The 24,422-nt window shown below is 31.9% G+C and overlaps 1 protein-coding gene and 1 non-coding gene across 2 annotated transcripts in view; both read right to left on the bottom strand.

Moving 5' to 3' along the window:
* Positions 1-1,432: 1,432 nt before the first annotated feature.
* Trnaa-ggc lies at positions 1,433-1,503 on the bottom strand. Its single transcript has one exon. It is a non-coding gene; the product is annotated as a tRNA-Ala (tRNA).
* A 1,443-nt stretch (positions 1,504-2,946) lies between these two features.
* Positions 2,947-24,422, bottom strand: part of LOC124361978 (muscle M-line assembly protein unc-89-like) — a 37,909-nt gene continuing 16,433 nt past the window's right edge. The window contains exons 5-11 of the mRNA XM_046816089.1: positions 16,368-16,457; positions 12,412-12,534; positions 11,112-11,168; positions 10,066-10,223; positions 7,651-7,708; positions 6,316-6,493; positions 2,947-3,823 (exon numbers count right to left, since the gene is read on the bottom strand). Of these exons, the coding sequence (XP_046672045.1) occupies positions 3,727-3,823; positions 6,316-6,493; positions 7,651-7,708; positions 10,066-10,223; positions 11,112-11,168; positions 12,412-12,534; positions 16,368-16,457 (761 nt within the window). The 3' untranslated portion in view covers positions 2,947-3,726. The remainder of the gene's footprint in view (positions 3,824-6,315; positions 6,494-7,650; positions 7,709-10,065; positions 10,224-11,111; positions 11,169-12,411; positions 12,535-16,367; positions 16,458-24,422) is intronic.

Here is a 24,422-nt window from a genome sequence, read left to right as displayed (position 1 = left end):
ACTTTTCCATTTGTTACAATATTATAAATGTGGAAATGAATAATTGTACAATTTTTTCTTGAAATACAATTGTTACATAACAGTTTTTAAAATTATGTATATGATAAAAAAAAATCTCTGTAATAGCCCTACCGGCAGACTACACCACACTAAATGAAAGTTAAAGAACAACGTATTATGTACTCACATTTTTCTTCTTTCATATCTTCAATATGTAATCTTCATACTTATTTTGATTTTTCTAAAGGTTATATACACTGTATAATATATATATATATATATATATATATATATATTTCTTGTGTTCGTGTGTATGTAACTGAACTTCTCCTAACCGACTGGACCGATTTTGATGAAATGTTGTGCGTTTTCAATGGAATTCGAGAATGGTTTTAGATTCATGATTTGGTCCGATTTAAATAGTTTATTTAATTAATTTTTTATTTATAAATTGTTGTTGATGTTAGAGTGTTTTTATATTGGATCTGGCAGATTGCGCTACGACACGTAATACAAAGTGAACTGATACTTTCAGCTGAAGTTCATCAAAAAGGCAGAAACATTTGTTTACATTGAAATTTTAATAACTATTAAATTACTGTAAACTGCTTGATCAGTAGTGTAATGCAGATTGCAGAGACGAAGTTATTATCTAATTTTAAAATTTTGATTGCGCCAATGATCAATAATTATTAATCCATCTAATGCCATGGAAATGCTATGTATACGCTCTGAAACCAACATATAAATTAGACCGCGGGCGCGAATTTAAACAACCAGAACAGATTGACTGCAGCAACTTTTTAGTTGGACGATACACTTTCGTCATTGGGATAAAAGGCTAACTCTTATTGTTGCTGAAATCGTTGGAGCACTTCAATAAATTATCATGGAATGTTGGAGGGAATACGAATCTTATAAAAACTGTTTCTCTTTACGACTTCAAGACCCCCAAAACATTGTTCTTTAAACTTAAATCTAAAATGGATCAGGAGATTGGAATAGCTTTGATTGACTATCGATTATCTCAGGAGTGTTTATTATGTCATAGATAAAGAATACATGAATATAATGTCCGAGTTTTCATGCGAAAAAATGAGTGCAAAGCCGCGGGTAACTGCTAGTATGTGTTTATATATATATAATTTCAATAAACATTTGAATCACAAAAAGTACTTGCTTCCGCCGGGACTCGAACCCGGATCTCTCACTTGCCGGGTGAATGTGCTACCATTACACCACAGAGCGCTCACTTTTTTCCAAATCAATTATTTTGTATTTGGCCGTATCTGTCACATATGTGTTTAAATAAGCAAACTAACATATGATCGGAAGACCAAATATCTGTCAAACGACTTTTATTTACATTAAATTGTATAAATGGCAATAGACTTATTTAATTTCAATAAACATTGAATCACACAAAAAGTACTTGCTCCGCCGGGACTCGAACCCGGATCTCTCACTTGCCGGGTGAATGTGCTACCATTACACCACAGAGCACTTACTTTTTCCGATTCAATTATTTTGTATTTGGCCGTATCTGTCACATATGTGTTTAAATAAGCAAACTAACAATATGATCGGAAGACCAAATACCTGTCAAACGACTTTTATTTACATTAAATTGTATAAATGGCAATAGCCTTATTTAATTTCAATAAACATTAACATTAACAATAAACTGGCAGATTGCGCTACGACACGTAATACAAAGTGAAACTGATACTTTCAGCTGAAGTTCATCAAAAAGGCAGAAAACATTTGTTTTACATTGAAATTTTAATAACTATTAAATTACTGTAAACTGCTTGATCAGTAGTGTAATGCAGATTGCAGAGACGAAGTTATTATCTAATTTTAAATTTTGATTGCGCCAATGGTCAATAATTAATCCATCTAATGCCATGGAAATGCTATGTATACGCTCTGAAACCAACATATAGATTAGACCGCGGGCGAATTTAAACAACCAGAACAGACTCATATTGACCGCAGCAACTTTTTAGTTGGACGATACACTTTCGTCATTGGGATAAAAGGCTAACTCTTATTGTTACTGAAATCGTTGGAGCACTTCAATAAATTATCATGGAATGTTGGAGGGAATATGAATCTTATAAAACTGTTTCTCTTTACGACTTCAAGACCCCCAAAACACTGTTCTTTAAACATAGATCTAAAATGGATCAGGAGATTGGAATAGCTTTGATTGACTATTGATTATCTCAGGAGTGTTTATTATGTCATAGATAAAGAATACATGAATATATTGTCCGAGTTTTCATGCGAAAAAATGAGTGCAAAGCCGCGGGTAACTGCTAGTATGTGTATATATATATATATATATATATATATATATATATATATATAATACAGGCATAAAAAGTCACAGAATTTGAGGCATACATGTTTGGGAAACTAAACGCCATGGCAGTCTTCTTCACACACCATTCAGGATCTCCGATTAACATGTAATCTTCATATTTACTTTGTTTTATCCCGAAAATATATACACTAGGCCTACAAACAGGCATAAAGTCACACAAATGATCTGCATATGTGTTTGGGAAGCTATACGCCACAGCAACCTTCTCCACACTGCGTACACACTGTTCCGGACCTACTACACGAATTACGTTCATCGCTGTGGCACCCAAGAATAATGTGCTTTTATTTTACATTCAAAATTACATAAATAATAAAAATCTTGAGGTACACATACAGAATGTTATTAGTAACCATTTTAGTGGTACAGCCTGTTGGGATACCCAAGAATGCTATCTAATTTTACCTAAAATGCAGTAGTCTATGGAGAAAAATAAAAAAGTATTTATTCATAGAGATAATTTTATAGTTTTTAGTTCATTATAAAACGGCACATAAATATACATCAAAATTTTGTCCAATCTTAAAACTATAGACAGAAAGAAAAAGAAAAGCACAAACAATTAGCTTGAAATATATTCTGGATTTACTTATCTACAACACTTAATATATCATCAACTTTTAGTTTACTTCTGTACTATGATTTATTACAACTAACAATAAATCAACTAAATAATAGTAAGTTACGAAACAGTTAACATTCAAGACTATATACAATAGAACTATAGCTGCTGAACATCGATAGACCAGCTGAATAGAATGACTTGCTTCTTTTGCTCAGACATATTAGTTGTATACACTCCAAGGACATCAAAAATGTGAAAACCAACACAATGACACTTTCAATAGTCAGTAGCATTATAAGACAACAGCATATTTAAAAAAATGTGTAGCCGACCTCAGCATTTTATGTACTTATTGACTTAATTTAGGAATTTGTAATCTAAGAGGGTTAAGAAACTGAATAATCATTTTGACTCAAAGTTTTTTATATTCTGTATATTACAGTATCACAGAATAGCAACTATCAAGAAAGTGTAATATGATAGCATTGTACTTTATATAATTAATTATGTAGATTTTTAACTGTTGTTATATATAGCATGTTAAAATAGTTAAATATATGCGTGGCCATTCATCACTATTTTTACCTATGGGGAAAATTTACTGGGCATTGGAAATTTACTACTAAATATAATTTTTATAATTAGCATTTTGAATTTCCATAAATGTTAATAGGTATTTAGACTTATTTAATAAAATGTAATGGTGTAACAGTTATGTACTATAAAACAGCTGTTTATCGCCTTGCTAAGGCTTCTTTGTCCATAGGCACTGTTATTGCTTGCCCTCCCTCATCTTCATTTGAAGAAAGAATCTTTTATTCATTCTGACACCTTGCAGGATCTGCCTTTCCTGATCCTTTATCTTCGCCCTGAAAAATATAACAAAATATTGAAATACACTTAATTAAATTTCCAGGTATATAGATAATCTAAAACAGTTCAATCTTGTTCACAAAGATAAATAGAAAGAACTGAAGAAACAAAATTTGATCCCATCTACACATTACAGATTAGCTGTACATTAAATAAATAAAAAATAAATAATGACTTTATTTTCAAGCGAATTTCAGTATTTACAAACTGCTTTTCAAATTAACTCAGGTCAATTACATAATAAGCTGTTTACATTAGAAGTGTGTGAGTCGTTCCAACCATCATAACTAGTTTGTGACAGCTATGGTACTAGCTAACAGTTCCGTTACAATGGAATGCTATTTTAATTTTGCAACGTAACTAAGTTAAAGGACATCCCAGTTAATACTTAGTGGTTGAAATTCTAAAAAAACTTTTACAAACACGTGCAATAAAAATATATAAAATACCAAATTTATTTAGTTTTGTTTGCCCTCAATATTAAAAACTAGATCAAATCTGGTATATTAAAAATACAAGATGCATTTCAAAAGTAAGTACAGTTTTTAAGACTTTGCCTACCAAGAGTTTCATTGTCTGATAATGTATCATCACACAAAACTACTGTGCCCTTTGGTAGTGAATGTGTTATATAATAATAATAATAATACTATAGTTATACTATACAGTGTTATAACACAACACTTTGGCTACCAAGAGTTTTATTGTCTTACAATGCACGTGTCACCCACCACACAAAACTACTGTGCATTTTGGTAGCGATTGTGTTAATTTACGCTTTTCAGTGCTGCGGACAACATTTAGCATATGTGCACCACGTAACTACATCTGTTAGGAAGGCACAGACACCATTACAGAATTGTCTGATTGAATCTACACCTGTTTGCGTAATTTTAAAATGCCACCACCGGTTGAGAATCTTGCTGACTACAAAGTGCGTGCTTTAATATGTTTTCTCAGCACTAAAGGCTTCAAAGACATTCATCACCAAATCAGTGGTGTTTATGGTGAAAACATGGTGGTGGAGTGATGGAATGGTACGGAAATGGGTTAGGGCCTTTATAGATGGCAGCACGAACATTCACGATGTGGGCAACCTTCAGGCATTACCGATGACTTGATTACAAAAATGGACTGTAAAGTGAAAGAGAACAGACAATTCAAAAGTCTGTCCTCATCTGAAGAGTTTCATAAAGTTCATAAAGTATGGGTCGTTGCTACGTTTCTGACTATGTAACTATATGAACATAAAGAACATTCAGTTGCAATGGTTGCATTGTCCTCTTACTTTTTCACTGTCACGGTTCTGTAACAGTTGCAGTTATGGAATATCGTAACAAGGCAGTTTCAGTACCAACGACCCTTCTGTACTGCACATTAATTGGCATCTTGATTCTGAAGCGTAGCAAATATTCAAGTAGAGTGGAACTTAGATAGTTTGAACCTCAATCGCACGGATTTTTATTACAAACACTCAATGTAAAAAATTCTTGTTTTATGTACAAGTGTTAGCAACCTTAAAAGACCACATTTGTATTACTCCAGACAGAAACAATAAATCAATCTCTAAAAAATAACACAAATTTATACAGGGTGTTAAAAAATAAGAAACAATTTTTGGGATGTGGTTAAATAGGTGAAAACAAACAAAAAAAGTTCCCATAACACTGTGGTCTATTTTGCCTCATTTAGAATCTGTATATACAATTTTCTTTAATCTCAGAAACGGTTTAAGTTACTGAGTTGTAATTTTGCATGTTCCTATGTCATTAGGATGATATTTTCCATGGAAAGAAAAAATTTATCATTCATAATTTCAAAATGGCGGCCTTTTAAAAATTGTAAAGCAAAATTTAAAAAAAAACCAACATAAAAATATAAAGTTGTGAAGACACCCAAGAGAAATGTTAATATCTTATTTATTGCAAAATAATAATAAATAACAGAATAAAAGCATGTTTGCTGCACTCGTGCAATCCACTTCAGTCAGTTAGAAAATATGTGGAGAAATAGATTGTATGAGGGAAGTAAACATACATTTATTACATTATTTATGATCAGTGTATAACAAATAAAATATTAATAGTTTTGTCTTTTTATTAGATATCTTTTGGGTATCTTTACAAGTTTTCTTTTCTTATTAGTTTTTATTAAATTTTGCTTTAAAATATTGAAACTATGAATGATAAATATTTCCTTTAACAAAACTATAATAATTTGAGTTCCAGCCTTTAACTTAGAAACTAATACAGTCAATTAATAAGGACAGTTAATTTGACATTAAATAATATTCCCAATATAAAAACATTTTTATATTTGAGTTTTGGGAATATGCTTAGGCTGCTTCCCAGTACCTGTGATGGGTTTTATTGTTGAGATTATATTCAATTCACATATCACAATCTTTGCAGGAATATAACTACATAATGGATGCACTTGTGAATATGGTTAAATACTTAGTTATACAAACTACTATGAATATACTCACAAATTTGTGTTAGGTAGCTTATTTTTGATCGTAGAGCTGTCTAGCCTCTTAACGGGCTTCTTAAAACCAAACCGATTAACAGAAGGGGAAGGAGAAGCAGGTTTACGAACAGGTTTATCCTTCTGGATACTCTGGAAAGGTGTCCTTACCAATGGTGAAAGGAAATTACGCCCCGGTGCTAGAAGAAATCAGACAATTAAAATAATCCATACCATGATATAAAAACAACGATTTTGAAATGTTTAAATTATTTTAGTGTTAATAATTTGTTACACAAAACTACAATGTAACTATGTTACACTCAAATTTTAATAGCCTACGGTTTCAACAACATAGGGGCATGATCTCTTACAGTGTACGGACAAGAACACTGATGGGTAGAATCTCACCATCTTTATTAAGTAGGGTGGAAATAGTGATCACTTAAATTGTCTAATCTAAACCCTCTGAATAATATTTATAAGAAAATGTTTAAAACAAAAAGTTTATGAAATTAAGCTTGACAACATAAGACAAAATTATTTAAGTAATAATGAAAGTATTGCTTGGTAAATAAAAAATCAAAAACAATTGTAAACCGATGAACAATGTAAAAATAATATAAATACTTAAAATACGTAAATCAGATGGTTAAAACTTAAAACTATAAAACAAAATTAAATGGTTTTATTTTCATATAGATATAACTACCTTTGTTTTTTTCAAGCCTGGTCCTTGGCAGCTCTAACATGTACTTTTTTCTAGTTTTATAAGAGCATATGGTTTCTCTAATGGTACAATTGGGCAAATCTGCTTTCACATCCAGTAAAAATAATATATACACATACAGAGCAATTTAAGTCCCTTTCATTGAGATTTTTTATAATTCCTATGGTTTTTTTTACTTAAAATTATTATTTAAATGAGGAAGATGAACTGGATCCAAACTCAAGATTCACAATAATATTCTATATTTGAACTAGTCAGGTATTGTTATATAACTAACTCTAGACCAGGGATCTTATTGTACAGTAAATATGACCCTTGAGAACACCATATCAGTGCCTAAGACTCAGGTTACAATAAAGGTTACAATGTAAGACCATTAACTGACAAATATCTATGTAAATTAAAGTAATTTCTCTATCATATACATAAAGTCTAATATTTTTAAGTTAACTATTACATAATAATGACGAATTAACGCTCTTTCATTTAATTTATTATTTCCAATTGTATATGCATTATAGAAATACTGTTCTTAATAATGATTGTGTTTTCTCAAACATCTAGTGTCAAGATTAATATGGCATTACAAACCACTGTATCTTTATTCAAATAAAAAAATGGACTTACCTTTTTTAGAACTTGTAGTATGTTTTGCCACTTCAGGTTTAGGACTCAGTAAAGCACACTAAAAGAAAAGAAGAAAAAAGATAATCGAAAGTTATAGTTATTACTGCATAATAAATTGAACAATGCCAATTAAAATTTTGTATGTTAAAATACAAAACAAACAAAACTTGAAGAAGACAAAATACAAAAACTCCATTCTTGTGAACTTTAACAATAAACAATATTAAAAACAAAAATAAATTGTACGCTTGATCAATAAATAATCACATTTTTATTTGAAACTTGACATTAATAAATTGGACTCACATGACTCTAAATGCACAATCTGATACAATTTATATTGGATTGTACCTTTATTTTTAAGACACAGAGACCGACTAAAATGAAGACATGGAGTGGCTTTATGAACAATACACATTATGGAATAATTTAGTGAGAACTAAAAACGTATAATATGGTACAATCACATCCATCTCTATCCATCATAAACAAACAACATGGTGCAAAGAGGGACAATAAAGAATATTTGAACGACTTAGTACCCATTGTTTATGATAAATAATTCAGTAATAGACCCGCTAGTCTTTGTATTTGTCTGTTTTAATATGTATACTGCATATTTAATTTTTTTAAACACAAACCTGATGATCCACACTCAAATTTTATTTATTTAATTAATTTTGTTAATTAACGTCTAGTAACTATTTTTAAATTTAAGTTGGAAAGTTTACAAAATATATACTTTTTTTGGAATTAGTTACGTTTTCGTTTTGTATTAGAGTTCACTACTTATTTTGAAATTTAAGTCGTTACAAAGCACTTGATTACACTTTTGTAAAAACATTGCACAGTGACTAAGTTGGATAATCACAATTACAGATTGAAAGCAATCTGGTCCATGGATAAAAAAATGAAACTGTACATTTAATATAATTTTGTAAATTTGCCATTGTTATATGTTAAAAAATGTATAAAACAATGCATTGAGGATTGAAATTTTTCTTTTTTTAGTGGCCACCCATTGCTCTATTTTTTAGGTTATTTTTTCCAAATAAAGCACATTGCTGAATTACTTCTCAGTGTCAAAGATAGAATAACAAAGTATATTAAAAAATAATGAGAATCTTCATTTTTTGAATTAATAATTATTTATTAGTCAGCATTAATGTTATCACGTTCAAAATAGACCCCGTTAGATATTATGCACTTGTGTCAGCGCTTCTTATAATCCTTGAATCACTTCTCAAACTCGATCCTTAGGATAGCCTTTCGCTCTTTCAACAATGCACTTTCAATATCATCTATACCTGTAAAACGACGGCCCTTTAAGGTTCTCTTTATTTTTAGAAATAAGAAAGTCACATAGTATTATGTCTGGAGAATATAGAGGCTCGGACACCATTACAGTCCTGTTTTTGGCCAAAATTCATGAACAACCAATGAAGTATACGCATGTGCATTGTCATGGTGCAAAATCCATGAATTGTTTTACCACAAATCCGGCCTTTTTTTAAATATCTTAACACAAATGACATTGAATTTGCAGGTAGTTTTCTTTATTGACCATTTGACCTTATAGCAAGAATTCATGATGCACTATACCATTAAAATTGAAGAACACAGTGAGCGTAACCTTCATGTTCGACTGCACTTGTCAAACCAAAATGCTCCACTGAGATGACTGAGCCTTAGTTTCAATGTCATATCCATAAACCCATGTTTTTGGATATGACAATCATTACGGTAGTGGGTTGTTTACCTATTATAGCACACTTCAATAATTCTGCATTGTCGTTGACTTCATTTAGTGACACTAAATTCCATTCTCAATTCCATTTCAAATTCTTTCTAAGCAATTTTCATTCTCCACTGCCTTTGTTCAAAATTCAACAATTCTATAACAAATTTTGCTGCCACCCGTTTTATACCCAAAACAATAAACAAAATTTCATGGCATGAACCAATTGATATGCCAACATCATCAGCGAGTTCTCTGATTGTAATATGGTGATCATTCATGTACATTTCCTCCATTTTTTTCATGTGCTGGGATGTCTGGAGCATTCATCATTTTCAATGTCTTCACGGCCATCTTAGAAACATTTTAACCACTTGTAAACCCTTGTTTTACTCATAGCAGACCCAACATCGGCTTTTGTTAACATTTTCCACACTTTGTTACACTTTATTTAATTTTTCACACAAAAGCTGATACAAATTCTTTGATTCATTTTTTTAACAAATAATATATTTTGAGCATAAATTAACATAAGAAAAATACTGAAATCACAGTGAGGCAAAACAAAAGTATAGTAAAACCTCATTCATGAAAAAAATTGTGGACATCTGACAATGATAGTAGATGGCTCATTATAAGATCAAAACAAAAGGTGTTCAAGATCCTAATGGACTCACCCTGGGGACTGCTGGTGAAGATATCAAAGCCTGAGCACGTGCCATAGTTCGTTGCTTGTTCTCATCAATTGACTCCATATTTTGAAATAGTTTCTTATGGAGTGACTTGAAGTTTGGCGGTTTCTTTGCGACACCAAACTTGGTCTTGTATACAGAGCCTAAACAGATAGGAAAAATGGTTTAAAATTTAATTTAATTACAGACACAGGTTTTATTCAATGGGAATAAATTTAAGACAGTTTTTAAGAATCTTTATGAAGATGTTATCTTTCTTGCACATTCGTTCTCTGTTATAAATTGAGTTTCAACAAGCTGTACTTTAAAGATATAAACATTTTTTTATTTCAAAATATACTTTTTGATATAAATAATAAAACTAATAGATATTTTCACATGGAGTACAACTTTTGAAATCCAATATTATTATTAAATTAAATATTTATTTACTTCGTGTATTGTACAGTACATGGAACTTACTCGTAATACAAACAATTTGATTTTATTAAGTAAGTTTAATATTTTAATTCTATCAACATTTGTTTTCTTCTTAATTTTTTTGAAATCCAATATTATTGTTAAATTAAATATTTATTTACTTCGTGTATTGTACAGTATATGGAACTTACTCATACTACAAACAATTTGATTTTATTAAGTAACAAACAATTTAATTTAAGTAAGTTTAATATTTTGATTCTATCAAAATTTGTTTTCTTCTTAATTTAACATTATGTTTATTCTTTGGTTTGAAAATCAATGCTTTTGTATATTATTATACTTAACTTAAAATAGAGTTAACTAGAGTATTAAAACTAGAGTTAAAAATACTATAAAATCATATGTGTTATACAGGGTTTACCGTAGACTCTGTAAATGTGAATAGGTGCTCCAAAGAAGATGAACAATTATAAAAATCAACTAATCTAAAACTCAACGTACACAAAATATATTTATTAAATAGATAAAATAAAACTTTTGAGTATGTTACTGCCATTTAACTATAATTCAAACAAAGTTTTAAACAAGCAGTAAGTCTAAATGTATACCTGGTGTATTTGAATGTTTTGCTTTGGTAATGCTGCTTTTCGTCACTGTTGAAGAACCTGGAATGACAAAATATTCATAAGTTTACACCATTATTAGTTTTTAAACTCATGCCATTTTATTTAGTAAATATTCCTGCTCAGTCAGTGGATTTTGTGATAACTGAAATCTTAATAATATTGTTTATTTTATAAATTAAGAATTCCAACTACATAGGGACAGAAACAATTTCCTTTACTTGGTTCATAAATATCTCCTGAGTTGTATTTTTCTTATTTGAATGGCTGCCATATTGGAACAAAATTGGACAACAATCTTACATGAGATATTTAAGATAGATTTTTGTCCAATTTCAAATTGGTTGGGCTTTTTGTGGGACAGTTATTTTTTCCAAAGCCATGTTATATAGCATACAAGCAGTTTCACGTGGTTTCGTGCGTAATTTCCTGTTGAATAACTGGGACAATGACAAACTCCTGAGATGGTCATTGGAAGATATTCCAATCTCCTCATCCATTTTAGAGTAATTGGACTCAAAGATTTTGGACCCTGAAGTTGGAGATTGACAATTTTTTATAGTAAAAATGAAATAAATCACATTTTTCTGCAACATCCCTTGACATTTGATGGAATAGATGCATGATTTCTCTAAATACTTACTAAATACTATTTTACAACCAAGTTAAGATATGGCATGCTATGGACTTTTGACTTTAGTAAGAAATACTAAAGTCAAGTTCATAGCATGCTTAGTGAAAGCACCTAAGATGTAATATGATGGACCCTATTATAATTTCTAAATGGAAGTAGGCATATACCATATATGTATTATTCATATTTTGCTTCAGAAGCCTACTTTAGTAAAAAAAATGTCTACTTATTGCACTTGATGAACTTCTGGTATAAGGGATAAAGAGAAACACAACTTCTGGTTGTACCTTACTCTTTAATAGACCCACATTGTGCTAAGTTGGTCAACTGCTTGTCACAACAGTTCTTAAAATAATGTGTAGACACAAAAACACAGACAAGAATTTTCTGGGCCATCCCGATTTACTAATAATACTTAAAACTAGTTTGATTTCCTGAAAGGAAATGCATACTTTGAAGGCTACCCTCCCAATTAATTAATTTTTAACATCCTATTTATTAACTTCATGTGAAAATCATGTAACCTACTTAGTAACAATGCACATTTCAACTTGACACAATATTACTTTAAAGTTATCAAAAGTTATTCAAGGTTTTGATACTAACTCCTATATCAGGGTAAAAATGTCAGTTAACTCAAGAAATTTTTACCTGTTGCTTGTTTGACCAGAGGTTTTATATTTCCTTTCTTCATAGAGACAGACAAAATTCTTGCCCCAATAGACTTCTCCACTTTCTGTGCCAGTTGAACCGGCGTTGATTTTGTTTCTAAAGCTGTTAAACACAAAACAAATATATTTAACTCTGAAATGGAATTCTGACATAAACAGAGACACTTCACATAGCGGCTCTGAACTATGCTATGTTAATTGAAGAATTCCACTATCATTGCTTCATGATGGATTCCACATAACTATATAACTTTTTTATTTCATGAATCAGTAAAACTGACTGCTGTTAATTTTTAAGTAGTTAATTCCGAATGTTCAGTAATACAGTAATAGAAAACTATGTAGTAATGTTCATAACAACATGTGTATAAAAGCCAAATCCACTGACCGACTCATCACACACTCTCTAAAACCACATAACAAATTTCCATGGAACTTTGTGCAAAGGTTTGTCTTATTTCTAACTTGCTCACTAAGAAACAGTTTTGAAATTCTTGCAGCCTAACCATGGAAGTCCGTGGTCCTTTTGTTGACAAGTTTTTATCATATCCAGAGCTGTTAAAACATTAACATTACTATTAGGGTCTCATGTGAAATCCATGAATACCCTCAAAAAAATTTTATTTTGTGTTTACATAACCAATCGTCAAAAAACATAATACTGATAATAACAATTTCCATCATCACAAAATCGATGTAACAACAGAACGGATTTACAAACCTTGCAGCCTAACCAGGGAAATCCATGATACACTAACACAGAACAAATCTTGATAGTATAATGTATTACACAATTTTATTTCATTATGCTGTATTGAGTTGAAAGTAGACGATTTACTTTTTTGTTGCTTTCATTGTTTTTGCAAATTGTAAAGTTGTTAATCTCTATAAACTAAAATAATTCTACCTATGCATATGCATAGGGTCTGAGTCTGATTCTTGTGAGTCAAAATTTTCATCACAAAGGCAAACTTGGTACAGGAGAGTCTTCAAACATACTTCTTAAATTTGGAAATGGAGGCATAAGTTAAGAAACAGTATACACTTTCTGGACATACTTTACTGGAATTTTTCAAACCAACATATATCTTTTTCTATCCTTAGCTTTAGTTTTTTAATAATTTTATTTAATTATTACTCGATATTACTTTCTACATTTCTTGATATACATAGTGACATGTTTAATTCTTAACCCTTTGAGTGCCGGAGCTTCGCTATTTGCGATCCTGCATTATATGCAAGAAATGCCAGAATCGCTATTTGCGACTTCTGCAGTAACGCTTATATTTTATATAGTATTTATCTAAATTGGGTCAATGACTATATATACGCATTCCAAAGGCTTCAATATAACTTTTGATGAAGATTTGTTGCATTCTGATTTTTACGGCGGTTGTAAAGAGAGTTTAGAATCGCCAGCTACACGGAGGTTGCGCTGGTGCTTATTTCACAAATGATTGTAAATATTGAAAGTTTTTAAGTGTAGATGAGTTTGTAGTGTTAGTATGTTCATATTGTTTCGTTTTTGTGTATGTTGTTCGTCTGTGTATAAGTAGAACAATGACTTGACCGTGAGTTACGGTGATCGTAAGCAGCTAGTACTTTACTAAATACGTTTGTATAGTTTTTATGTTTTTTGTGTTTGTTCAGTAATATTTATAAGCAATGAGTCATAAAAACATTACTGACAATAAAGACCTAGTATTGCAGGCATTAGATTTAAGCATTAGCAGTGTGACAATACACAAGAGTGTTAGGTTAGGTTAGAAAATTTATAGTTTTTTAGGGGTTCATACTTTCATATTTATTTTCCAAACTTTATTTATAAGTATAAAAAAGTTTGTATATGTATTTTTGTAAAGAATTAAATGGAGTATAAGATAGAATAACTGAAAGTGAAAAAATAAAATACTTCAATAAAAAACAAAATGTTTTTGTTCATAAAGTTTTTGTTAATTTTTTTATTGGTATAAAAACGTTAAATAAGTAATCAATGTATTATATTAATAAAGAAAATATATTTATTTACAAAAAACAAAAACCAAAACCCAGAACATTATACTTATGACTAACCCACAACTAATGAAATCTTAAAAATCATAGACTCCCTAAAACAAAAACCTCATCTGGAGCAGATCACATATCAGCTAAACTTTTAAAAACGAACTGTTAAGACCACTCACCCTTATAACTAACAAATCTCTTTCACAAGGAATTTTCCCCAACCAATTAAAAATAGCTAAAGTCTACCCAAAGTACAAAACCGGACCACATAATGACACAAACAGCTATCGACCTATTTCACTCATTTCTACTTTTTCAAAAATTTTAGAAAAAGTGGTCTTACACAGACTCCTAAACTACCTTGAGGAAAACAAACTTCTTACTTACCAACAACACGGATTCCTAAAGGGCAGATCAACATCCACAGCATTAATACAATTCATAGAATACATTATAGATCAACTGGAAGAAGGCTGCACAGCAACCTGCCTCTTCCTAGACTTCAGTAAGGCTTTTGATTGCCTAAATCACGAACTACTCCAAAAACTAGGAAACCTTGGTATAAGAGGAAAAGCTCAAAGCTGGTTCCGCAGCTACCTGACTGATAGAAAGATGTTTGTGGAAGTAAATTACACTGAAAACAACATACTACAGAAATGTCAATAAAAAACCACTGACACACAAAGGGGCGTACCACAGGGATCGGTTCTGGGGCCAGTCTTGTTCCTCCTACTCACAAATGACATGCCCAAATGGCTAGGAGACATCTGTCACACCGTCTTGTATGCAGACGACACAGCACTAACAATAGCAAATAAATCAATAGCAACACTCCAGAGAAACACAACTGCCACTTTCAATAAAACAAAACTATTCTGTACCAGAAATGACCTTGTCTTAAATAAAAAAAAACAGTTCAGATGACCTTCAGCAATCTACGCAGAGACCTTAACTTGACGCTCCCAGACCTAGAAATAAAAAACACCACCAGACACCTTGGTATCAAAATTGATGATAAACTGTCATGGAAGCCACAAATAGATCAACTGTGCAAAAAACTATCTGCAGGAAACTATGTTATACGTAGAGTAAAACAAATAAGTGGCACAGACACGGCCAAGGTAGCTTACTTTGCTCTCTTCGAATCACACCCGAGATATGGCATTGCCACTTAGGGAGGAACATCCAAAACCAACCTTGAGAGAGTTCTGATCAACCAGAAGAGGGCAATTAGAGGCCTCGCAGGCCTTAACTACCGTGACAGCTGCCGAGAACACTTCAAAAATTCGTATCACTCTACATAAGAGAAGTAATCTTCCACACTGTAAAAACATCACAGCCAAGACACTCAGATCTGCCCCAGCACAACACTAGACATGCCTCGGACTTCGCAATGCCCCCACACCATCTGAGCCTATACAAGAAGAAACCATCCTATAAAGGAGCCGCCTACTTCAACCACCTTCCAGAGCACTTAAATAACCAACCACCTCACCGCTTCAAGAAACAACTGACTCTATGGCTCCAAGAGAGACCTTTTTACACAGAAGAATTTACAAACAGCTAAAAATTGTTACCTTATATAACTGACGCTATGTACTGTTCTCAAAGAACATGTCAATAAAGTATATTGTCTATTGTCTATTATACCAAAAAATAATTTTTTTATGAATTTTTAACCAGACCCTTGCAAAATCAGGCATTTTCGCTGGGCATTTTATGCATACCATATAGCAAAACGCTGCGGCACTCAAAGGGTTAAACTATAATGAAAAATATGTTTATTGGTTTTACAAAATATCTTTGCATTTTGACAGAAACCAGCATGGTGGGCAAAAGATAAAATATCATGATCATAACATGTGTAAGTTGAGCATTTCAATAAATACAGAGGATCTAATCAGTTATAAGAACAACACAATTTCAGCTTACCTTCCTCCTCTACAAGAAAGGTTTTGCTGCAGCTTGGCAGGTCGTCAGCCTGGTTTTTTGACAAGGAGCTTCTTGGAGTTTGCCCACCAGCTGAAACATTTTTAACGTTTAATTACTAACAAGAAAATGTTTGATAGTTTATAATGTGTTCAGTTATTATACCACCAAACATTATTGAAGATTATTGGATTTTAAGTCACTCCCTCACTTACTTTCATTTATAGACCTAGATTAAGTCTTTTTTCATTAAATAAACCAAGTAAATTTTAAAATACTTAAAGTCTACACTTACACTATTTTATTTTTAGGAATAAAAACAAGGAAAATTAAAAATAAATTTATAACAAATTAATTTATTCTTTGAAATTAGTATGTCCAGACAAAAAATTCAAAACATAATAAGCTAACGAACAAAAACAAAATATTAATAACATACCTCATAATACATATTCTAACTCACTAAGTCAAACTTTGTCAATACACTTTTTCTTCTTTTTTTTTTTTCTTTTTATATGATAAACCAGATAATATTTTCGTAGAAACAGCTGTTAACCAACATGACTTCTTATTATCCACAGGGGTTTCAGACATGTGCAAGGATGTTACCATCGATCAGTAAACCCAGCCAGCATAGATTTAACATGCTATGGAATGTTGGAGTGTGACAGATTGAGTATTCTTTGTGAAGAGTCAGGCATTTTTCGAGTGTTGGCTCTTTCCTACCTTTCTATTAAGATATTTTGCAGCTTTTACCAGCTCCTAATTATTTATAAAGAACTATGTTATGTTGTTATATCGGAAATAAGTTTTTGATGAAGACAGTTAAATATGTTTCTAAAGATAAACTTTTGAATTTACAGAATTTTAGTTAAGGTCATAAAGTAGTAGTGTTATTCTATTATAGGAGTTTTATAAGTATAATCATGCAAATATCTACTACTTTGTGAAAACAATATCTGACGCTATAGGCCTACATTTCTCTAAGAAATTTTGTAATAAAGAGTTTCTGATTTCTGATTTCAATAGCTGGACGAGGAGGGGTATTGCTGAAGTTGTAACGGGTTTCAAAGGATTAATTTTAAAACAGCTGTTTTATAGCATTAACACGTTAGCTGCCACGTCGGGCCAAATGGACAGACGCTCTACGTCTCTAAGAGATTGCACGTCGGGTAAAGTGGCCCGACAGCATAACAATGATGGTACCCGCCATTTTGATTACCTTTGTGCCTGTGCTGCACCCTGACGACTAACTAAAACTGATTGAACTATTAAGAGTTCTGCTATTAACAGAACGTTGTTTGTTGTGTTTATTTTCGTTATTAGTGATATGAATGAGATTGCTACATTGGACATTTTTGTCGGGCCACATTGCCCGACGGGTATTTTTATAGGTGTTAGAATATAAAATAATAAGGTTTTATTATTGCTACCAGGAAGAATAAAATATATGATTTGTTATTTTACAGTAAAAAGAGATTTATTTCATAAGTTTCACAAAAAGTTAATGTAGTAAATAAAAAGTTGTATCTTATTTATTTTCATATTTTTTGCTTTCCTTACTATTCAAATAATTCAATTCCTTTAAGTAAAGAAAAATAAGTACATACAAAATTACCCTATACCCTATACAAAAGATGAATGAAGATATACTATTTGTGTATAATTTTGAAGCATGTTTCACACAAAAATGGTTTTTCAGGACATTCACTGCAAAACGTAGTTACTTGTGTCAAATTTCTTGCTACCTTACGTCCTTTTTCCTCTGATACATTTTTGTAGCACAACTTGCACACCTTTCTTTGTCGGCGTTTTTGTACTCCTCCACCAACAAAAGCAGATGACGTCAGGTAGTGGTGCCCTGTAGTGGTCACATTTGGAATGCGTGGCTCTTCCTGCACGTTCATCAATGAACAGGCCAATTCTTCTCTGAACTTAGTGATAGAGACTAAGTTTTGTTTTTTTAACACCCTTTTATAAGCTTCGGTTGTATCTATGTATGTAACGGAATCTTTGAGCATAATTTTCACCAATTTCCAGAAGTCTGATTAATTTGAAACTTTGCATACGTATCAAGGACCGATGACAATGCAATAATTTGATCATAGTTTTCCATTATCCTTATAAGGACCGCCAGGATTAATAAATTCTTTTATAGATCCTCTGTAGTGGAGTAAAAAGATAGAGCTAGCGCGCGATCTGCGCTAACCCAGCGTTCAAGTCTCCATTCGTCTCGGTATTCTCGGATGTGCTTGACTCTCTTAATATAGTAATATTATAGTATTCATCCAGTCTCTGTCATTTCCAGTGGTTTCCTTGACAGCCAGATCTCTAAGTACACGATCCATGCATGTTCTTTGTTTAGTATACATTACATAATACTAATTTGAGTTATTGCTTTACAAAAACACAACTTAGTGATAAGCCTTAGTGATAACTTAGTGATTTTTATCAGACAAAGCCTTTAGTGTTTTTTAACTAATTCCATTTCAACAATATTCCAAATTTTTCTTGCATTTTCAATTTTATTTACTATAAAATAAAGTCGAACAAATACGGTTTAGTTATTTTACACATTACCGAAGATGTATAGCTAATAAATTAAATAATAAATGTACCAAAATATGGGTATATTCAAGTCTGAACTACAATAACCATTAGTTTTATTATGTATGTGTATGTTAACTTAGCGGGGCCAAATGCATGTATGATTGGTGAATGAATAAATAAATTCTATTCTATGTATATCAGAATATAGCAATTATATGATAAAAATATAAAATGATTTAAGATACGAAAAATTCAACTTAGTTAAGGGTGTAACATTTTATAATAGTATATCTCAAATAAGTAATAGCTTTAATACAGCTCAGTAAAAATGATAAATGATATATACTAGCCAACATTACGTTTATTAAATACTTCACATACCTAACACTCAAGTTCGGAAAAGGTGTTTCAAACAGCCACAGTTCCTTGGTAGCTTAGATGCCAGCCTTCGATTTTTACGACAATAATTAATCTAAAGAGAACTGCGAAGCTCCGAATCTCCAGGGATCAGAGCCGACATCTTAAGTGCAAGCTCGAGGACTCATATTGAGGCGATGCAGGTTGCTATTTCCCCGTTGGTAGCTATTAATAGGACAGAACCTTTAATGGGGCACCATTAATAGGACATCCTTGATCTAGGCTCGCGATTGTTTGCTGCTGGACAAGCCTATGTAGCACTTAGTCGTGTAAGATCTTTAGACGGTATTCGGATTGAAGAACTTGATTACTCTAAGTTAACAGGAAATAGTGAAGCTTTAAATGAAATGATGAGATTGCGGAATGAGATTGCGGAATGACTCGTAAGAAATACCACATTTCCACAAGAAACTAATACGATTAGTTCGATTGATACATCGAACTAAAAAATTAAAAATAAATAATAGTTTAAAAAACTAAAAAAACACACGCTTTTATAGCTAACCAAACTAAAAAATAGAAAATAATTTTTAATTACAAAGAGTTTATATTATGGTAGTAGAAGGCAAAACAATCATTCATAGTCAATCACCTCAAAATAAAATTATAATAAAATTTAGGTTATTAACAGAATAAATTAATTCAGAGTAAAAAGCGTGGGGTGCATTTTACTACATTTCATAAGTCTCCTCTCAAAGATAATTACCGATAGAATGATTGTAATATTTAATGTATCAAGCACCCCACGCTTTTTACTCTGAATTAATTTATTCTGTTAATAACCTAAATTTTATTATAATTTTATTTTGAGGTGATTGACTATGAATGATTGTTTTGCCTTCTACTACCATAATATAAACTCTTTGTAATTAAAAATTATTTTCTATTTTTTAGTTTGGTTAGCTATAAAAGCGTGTTTTTTTTATTATGAGATGTAGTGTGGTTAAGAAAATTATTGTAGGCCAACCAACTTTACTATTGACCACTGCAGTTCCAAGAAGAAGTTCTTAAGCTAGTTTGTGGAACCAACGCATTGTCTTCCGTACTGCAGTGTTATATGATGACATTTGATCGGATACGTCTATCCCAACCTTCGCCTTATTGTAGTCAACGATGATTAATGGCTTCATTACATTTGGCCCTCCAACTTTTTTTAGGTCAAGGACGACGTACTCCGGCCTATGGAATGTGGAAAGCATGTGTACCTCCCTTTTGTCTTTCCACTTGGTATCAACTACACCATCTTTATTTTCGGAACAGACCATTTCACCTTTACTAAGTTTTTGTTTTAAAAGGTTTTATGGTAGGCATTTACGACTTTTTCTCACGGTACCAGCAAGATGTGTTTTATTTGACAACAAAGCATTAGCCAATTCTACTGATGTGTAGTAGTTGTCCGTATATAACTTGTGGCCTTTATTTAAAAAGTTTGTCATGAGTTCCAGTACCACTTTAGTCGCAACAGAACTGTCTTTCGTTACTTCTACAGTACCTTTCCCCATGTATACTTTTACTGCATAACCCGTTTTATCACACAGCTTGAATATTTTTATCCCATACTTGTGGGCCTTTCCGGGAATATACTGCCGGAAACCTAGTCTACCACGAAACGGCACCATAGTTTCATCAATAACTAAATCTTGCTCTGCTACTTTCAAAGTGAAGAATAAATTGTTTAGTGCTACAAGCAGAGGTTTTATTTTACAAATCCCCCCATCTCTTTTCCGGTATTCATTACCGTTAAAATGCCAGAAACGTAAGAGTAACTGAAACCTGTTTCTACTCATTATTTTTCGGGTAACTGAGAATTTATGCATAGGGTTTTTTTGACCAATAATCACTGATTCTTGGAAGTCCTACTAAACTCATATATAAAAGAAGGCCAATAAATTGTTTCATTTCCCCATGATTGGTATTTTTCCAGTCTTTTAGCCTACTCTTACGACTTAGTCGCAGCTTTGAAATTACTTCATTTGCATTATGATTAGTTTCTACAACCATAAGTTCAACTACTTCATCTGTCAAGTAATGATGAAAAAAATCTATTGGTTTTTTGTTGTTCGGTAAACAAAAATTAAATTTTGTTGTCTGAGTGAACTGAAACTTTTCTGCTTACCCTCAAACATTTCCCAGCCCAAATCATTGTTCTTGGCGTTTGTAGAAATAAAAGAATTACCTGTGATATCTGTAACTGTTTTATTAGCATCAGTAGAATTAAGTTCCATGTCTGATTCTTGATTGTCATCAGAGTTATATTCTGAATCAGTACCCGGAATAAAGTCTAGGTCGCTATCAGTGTTATCCGGTATATCACTAACCACCATTGACTTCACATTGTCATCATCACTTATACCGGCAAACAAATCACCCGGGGAAGACGGATTCTCAATCATACGTTCGATTTCATCCGTAAGAAGATTATCGCCACTCATTTTTACTGATCACTAGTATACACGCACAACTATCGAAATATTACTTATAAAAAAAACACAATGTAGGATTCCAGTAACAAAACGCGTCAATTAGCACTCAGCTATGTGGAAAAGGCGGGATAGAAGTAAGCTGATGCAATAGATAACTAAAGCGTGGGAATTATTCAGGCTGCACATCAACAAAACGGAATATCCCCGAATCAGGTGTCGGGCGTATAGGCCCGACGGCAAATGAGCCTCTGAAAGGAAAAGTGGCTTAAGTCATTTTTTTCAATTTTGAACTAATCACTGTTTCAGATTCCTTAACATTAATTAATTCTCTTTCAAGGAAAAACTAAGCAAGTCAAACCACTGACTATTCTTAATACAGATGGCAGTGAAAAAAGTAAGAAATGAATCAGCTGATTCCTCTCAGGCAGTAATGGCTTAAGTCTGACTTACTTCACTTTTCCTTGCACTACTAGGAAATTTGGTAGTTGTGTTGAACAAGTGAATGTTATGTTTTGATACTTTTTAAAGTTTTATTTGTATATGCAGAGGTTTATTTGATTTAAATGGAAGAAATAAGTGATTCTGACGGTGCGTACCATCATTGGAGTGTCGGTCGACCCATTTGGTGTTGATGAGGTCACTTCTAAAGTGCAATCGACACTAACGGGGTCGATTCGTAATATACCGATAAAATGCATATCGGTATATTAAAGGTCACAGACCTTTAAATTATATATCAATCTATTGCTTATGAGTTGCTTTTAATGTTTAGTGGTCTTTGATTATCTTTTGTGCTGTATCTAGATGGCAACCAGCTTAACTTTATAAGCTGTCATTGTGCTCGATCGTATCTGTGTAGCGGAGATTGCAGGTTGTAAACAAATCATTTCTTGTTTGTTCAGGAGTGCATATACGTGATTTGTGTCCAGTTTTAATATAATTAGTTTCGTTTTAAAACTAGTAATGGCTGAATTACAACACTTCAAGAGGACTCTGAAAGGAGCCAAAAAGCAGCATGTACTGCCAGAAGAAGCGACTCAGAGTGAGAAAACCAAAAACCTAGTGTAAATATATTTTGTTTTTTTTTTTCAATTCTAAAATGTTAAAAACTGTTTGACATATTGCTTTATATCATCAAACATAAAAAAAGGTAAGAAACATATTGAATATTTGTTTGATAGTACTTATTTCATTGTGTTGCCTAGCAACTGAAAAATGGCAAATTTGCACTTTTCTGTATAAACATCATTGTTATCACTTTTTTATTTTTTAACCAATAAAACTATATATTTTTGTGTTTATAACTAAATTTGCTACAATTTGACTATCCTACATGTTCTATTCATCTTAAATTTTTGTTAAGATGATGATAGTTTTATGTAACATAATTTTTTATAATTTCCTATTAAAACTTATTTAGTTTTATTCTCTGTTTTATAGCAAAAACATTGATGTATAACACTTTATACTTAAAAAAAAAAAAAACATTTTTTATGAATTTTACCGTGAGAGCCTGCAAATTGCATGAAAAGTGCCAACATTTAAGAAATTCTGATAGACACTTCCAGGGTTAAAGAGACTCTGGCTCTGAATATGTGCCTTCAGAAGAGGAATATCCAGGTAAGTGTTGAAATCATAACCTTCAATAATTAACTCATAATACCCTATTCTACACATTATTGTAAAAAGTTGAATACTAAACAGACCAATTAACATTCTTAACATAAGATAAGGGGTTTGTAGATGTAAAGTGAAAAAAATCTACATCTAATAATTTTGGGAGAGTGTTTCAACAACCTACTGTGTATCAAAATGGGTAGCCTATGCCTACAGTGACTTTACTTTTACATTCAAGTTAAATTTGAGTATGCCTAACGGTATTTACTGAGGATTGTAATTAGACCTACTACCAACGAGTTCTACTACAATAAATTGCTACAGTTTTATAGTATGCTTATTATACTGAGTCCAACTTTTACTTCTAGACCTACAATTTTGTTGAGAGAGTTTTACTATTTAGCCTATTTAATTTGTTTGTTATTGTTTCAGATCCAGATCCTGGTAATGCAGTTGATGAGATACAGAGAAACCACAGTACTGATGGGACCTCGAATGAAGAACCAGAACCTTTGAATGCCAATCAAAATAAATCTCGCAAACGTAAGAGAAATGTAAATACAAAAACACTTCGTAAATTGAAACGAAACTCAGGTAAGGAATATTTTACTTCTACAGGGAAAAAAGTTGAAAAGAAGACATTTTGAAACATACCTTGCACATTTAAATTAAAATGTAGTGATGCAATTACTGAAGAGCAAAGACAAGGTATGTTCGAAAGGTTTTATGCAATGGGAAATTTTCAAGCTCAAAATGCTTACCTTACTGGTTTATGTCAGCGATCTACTCCAAAAGCACATAGACCTAGAGACGGTAGTCGAGAGATAAAAAGTACGGCTGTTAAGTATTATCTGCAGTTGCCAGAAAAAAACATCAATAGTAGTCTGCAAAGAGTATTTTAAACAAACTTTCTTAGTTTCAGATGGCAGGATTTTTAGAGCTCAAAAAAAAGTTCGAGATGGGAGAGATCCAGGTAGTGATCTGAGAGGTAAACAACCTTCCAAAAACAAAATTGAAGAATATCGATTAGATATTGTTCGCAAACATATTG

This window comes from Homalodisca vitripennis, chromosome 5 (assembly GCF_021130785.1).
Source record: "Homalodisca vitripennis isolate AUS2020 chromosome 5, UT_GWSS_2.1, whole genome shotgun sequence".
Taxonomy (NCBI): domain Eukaryota; kingdom Metazoa; phylum Arthropoda; class Insecta; order Hemiptera; family Cicadellidae; genus Homalodisca; species Homalodisca vitripennis.
The sequence above is the reverse complement of the archived record's forward strand: the minus strand, read 5'-3'. Positions and strand labels throughout refer to the sequence as shown.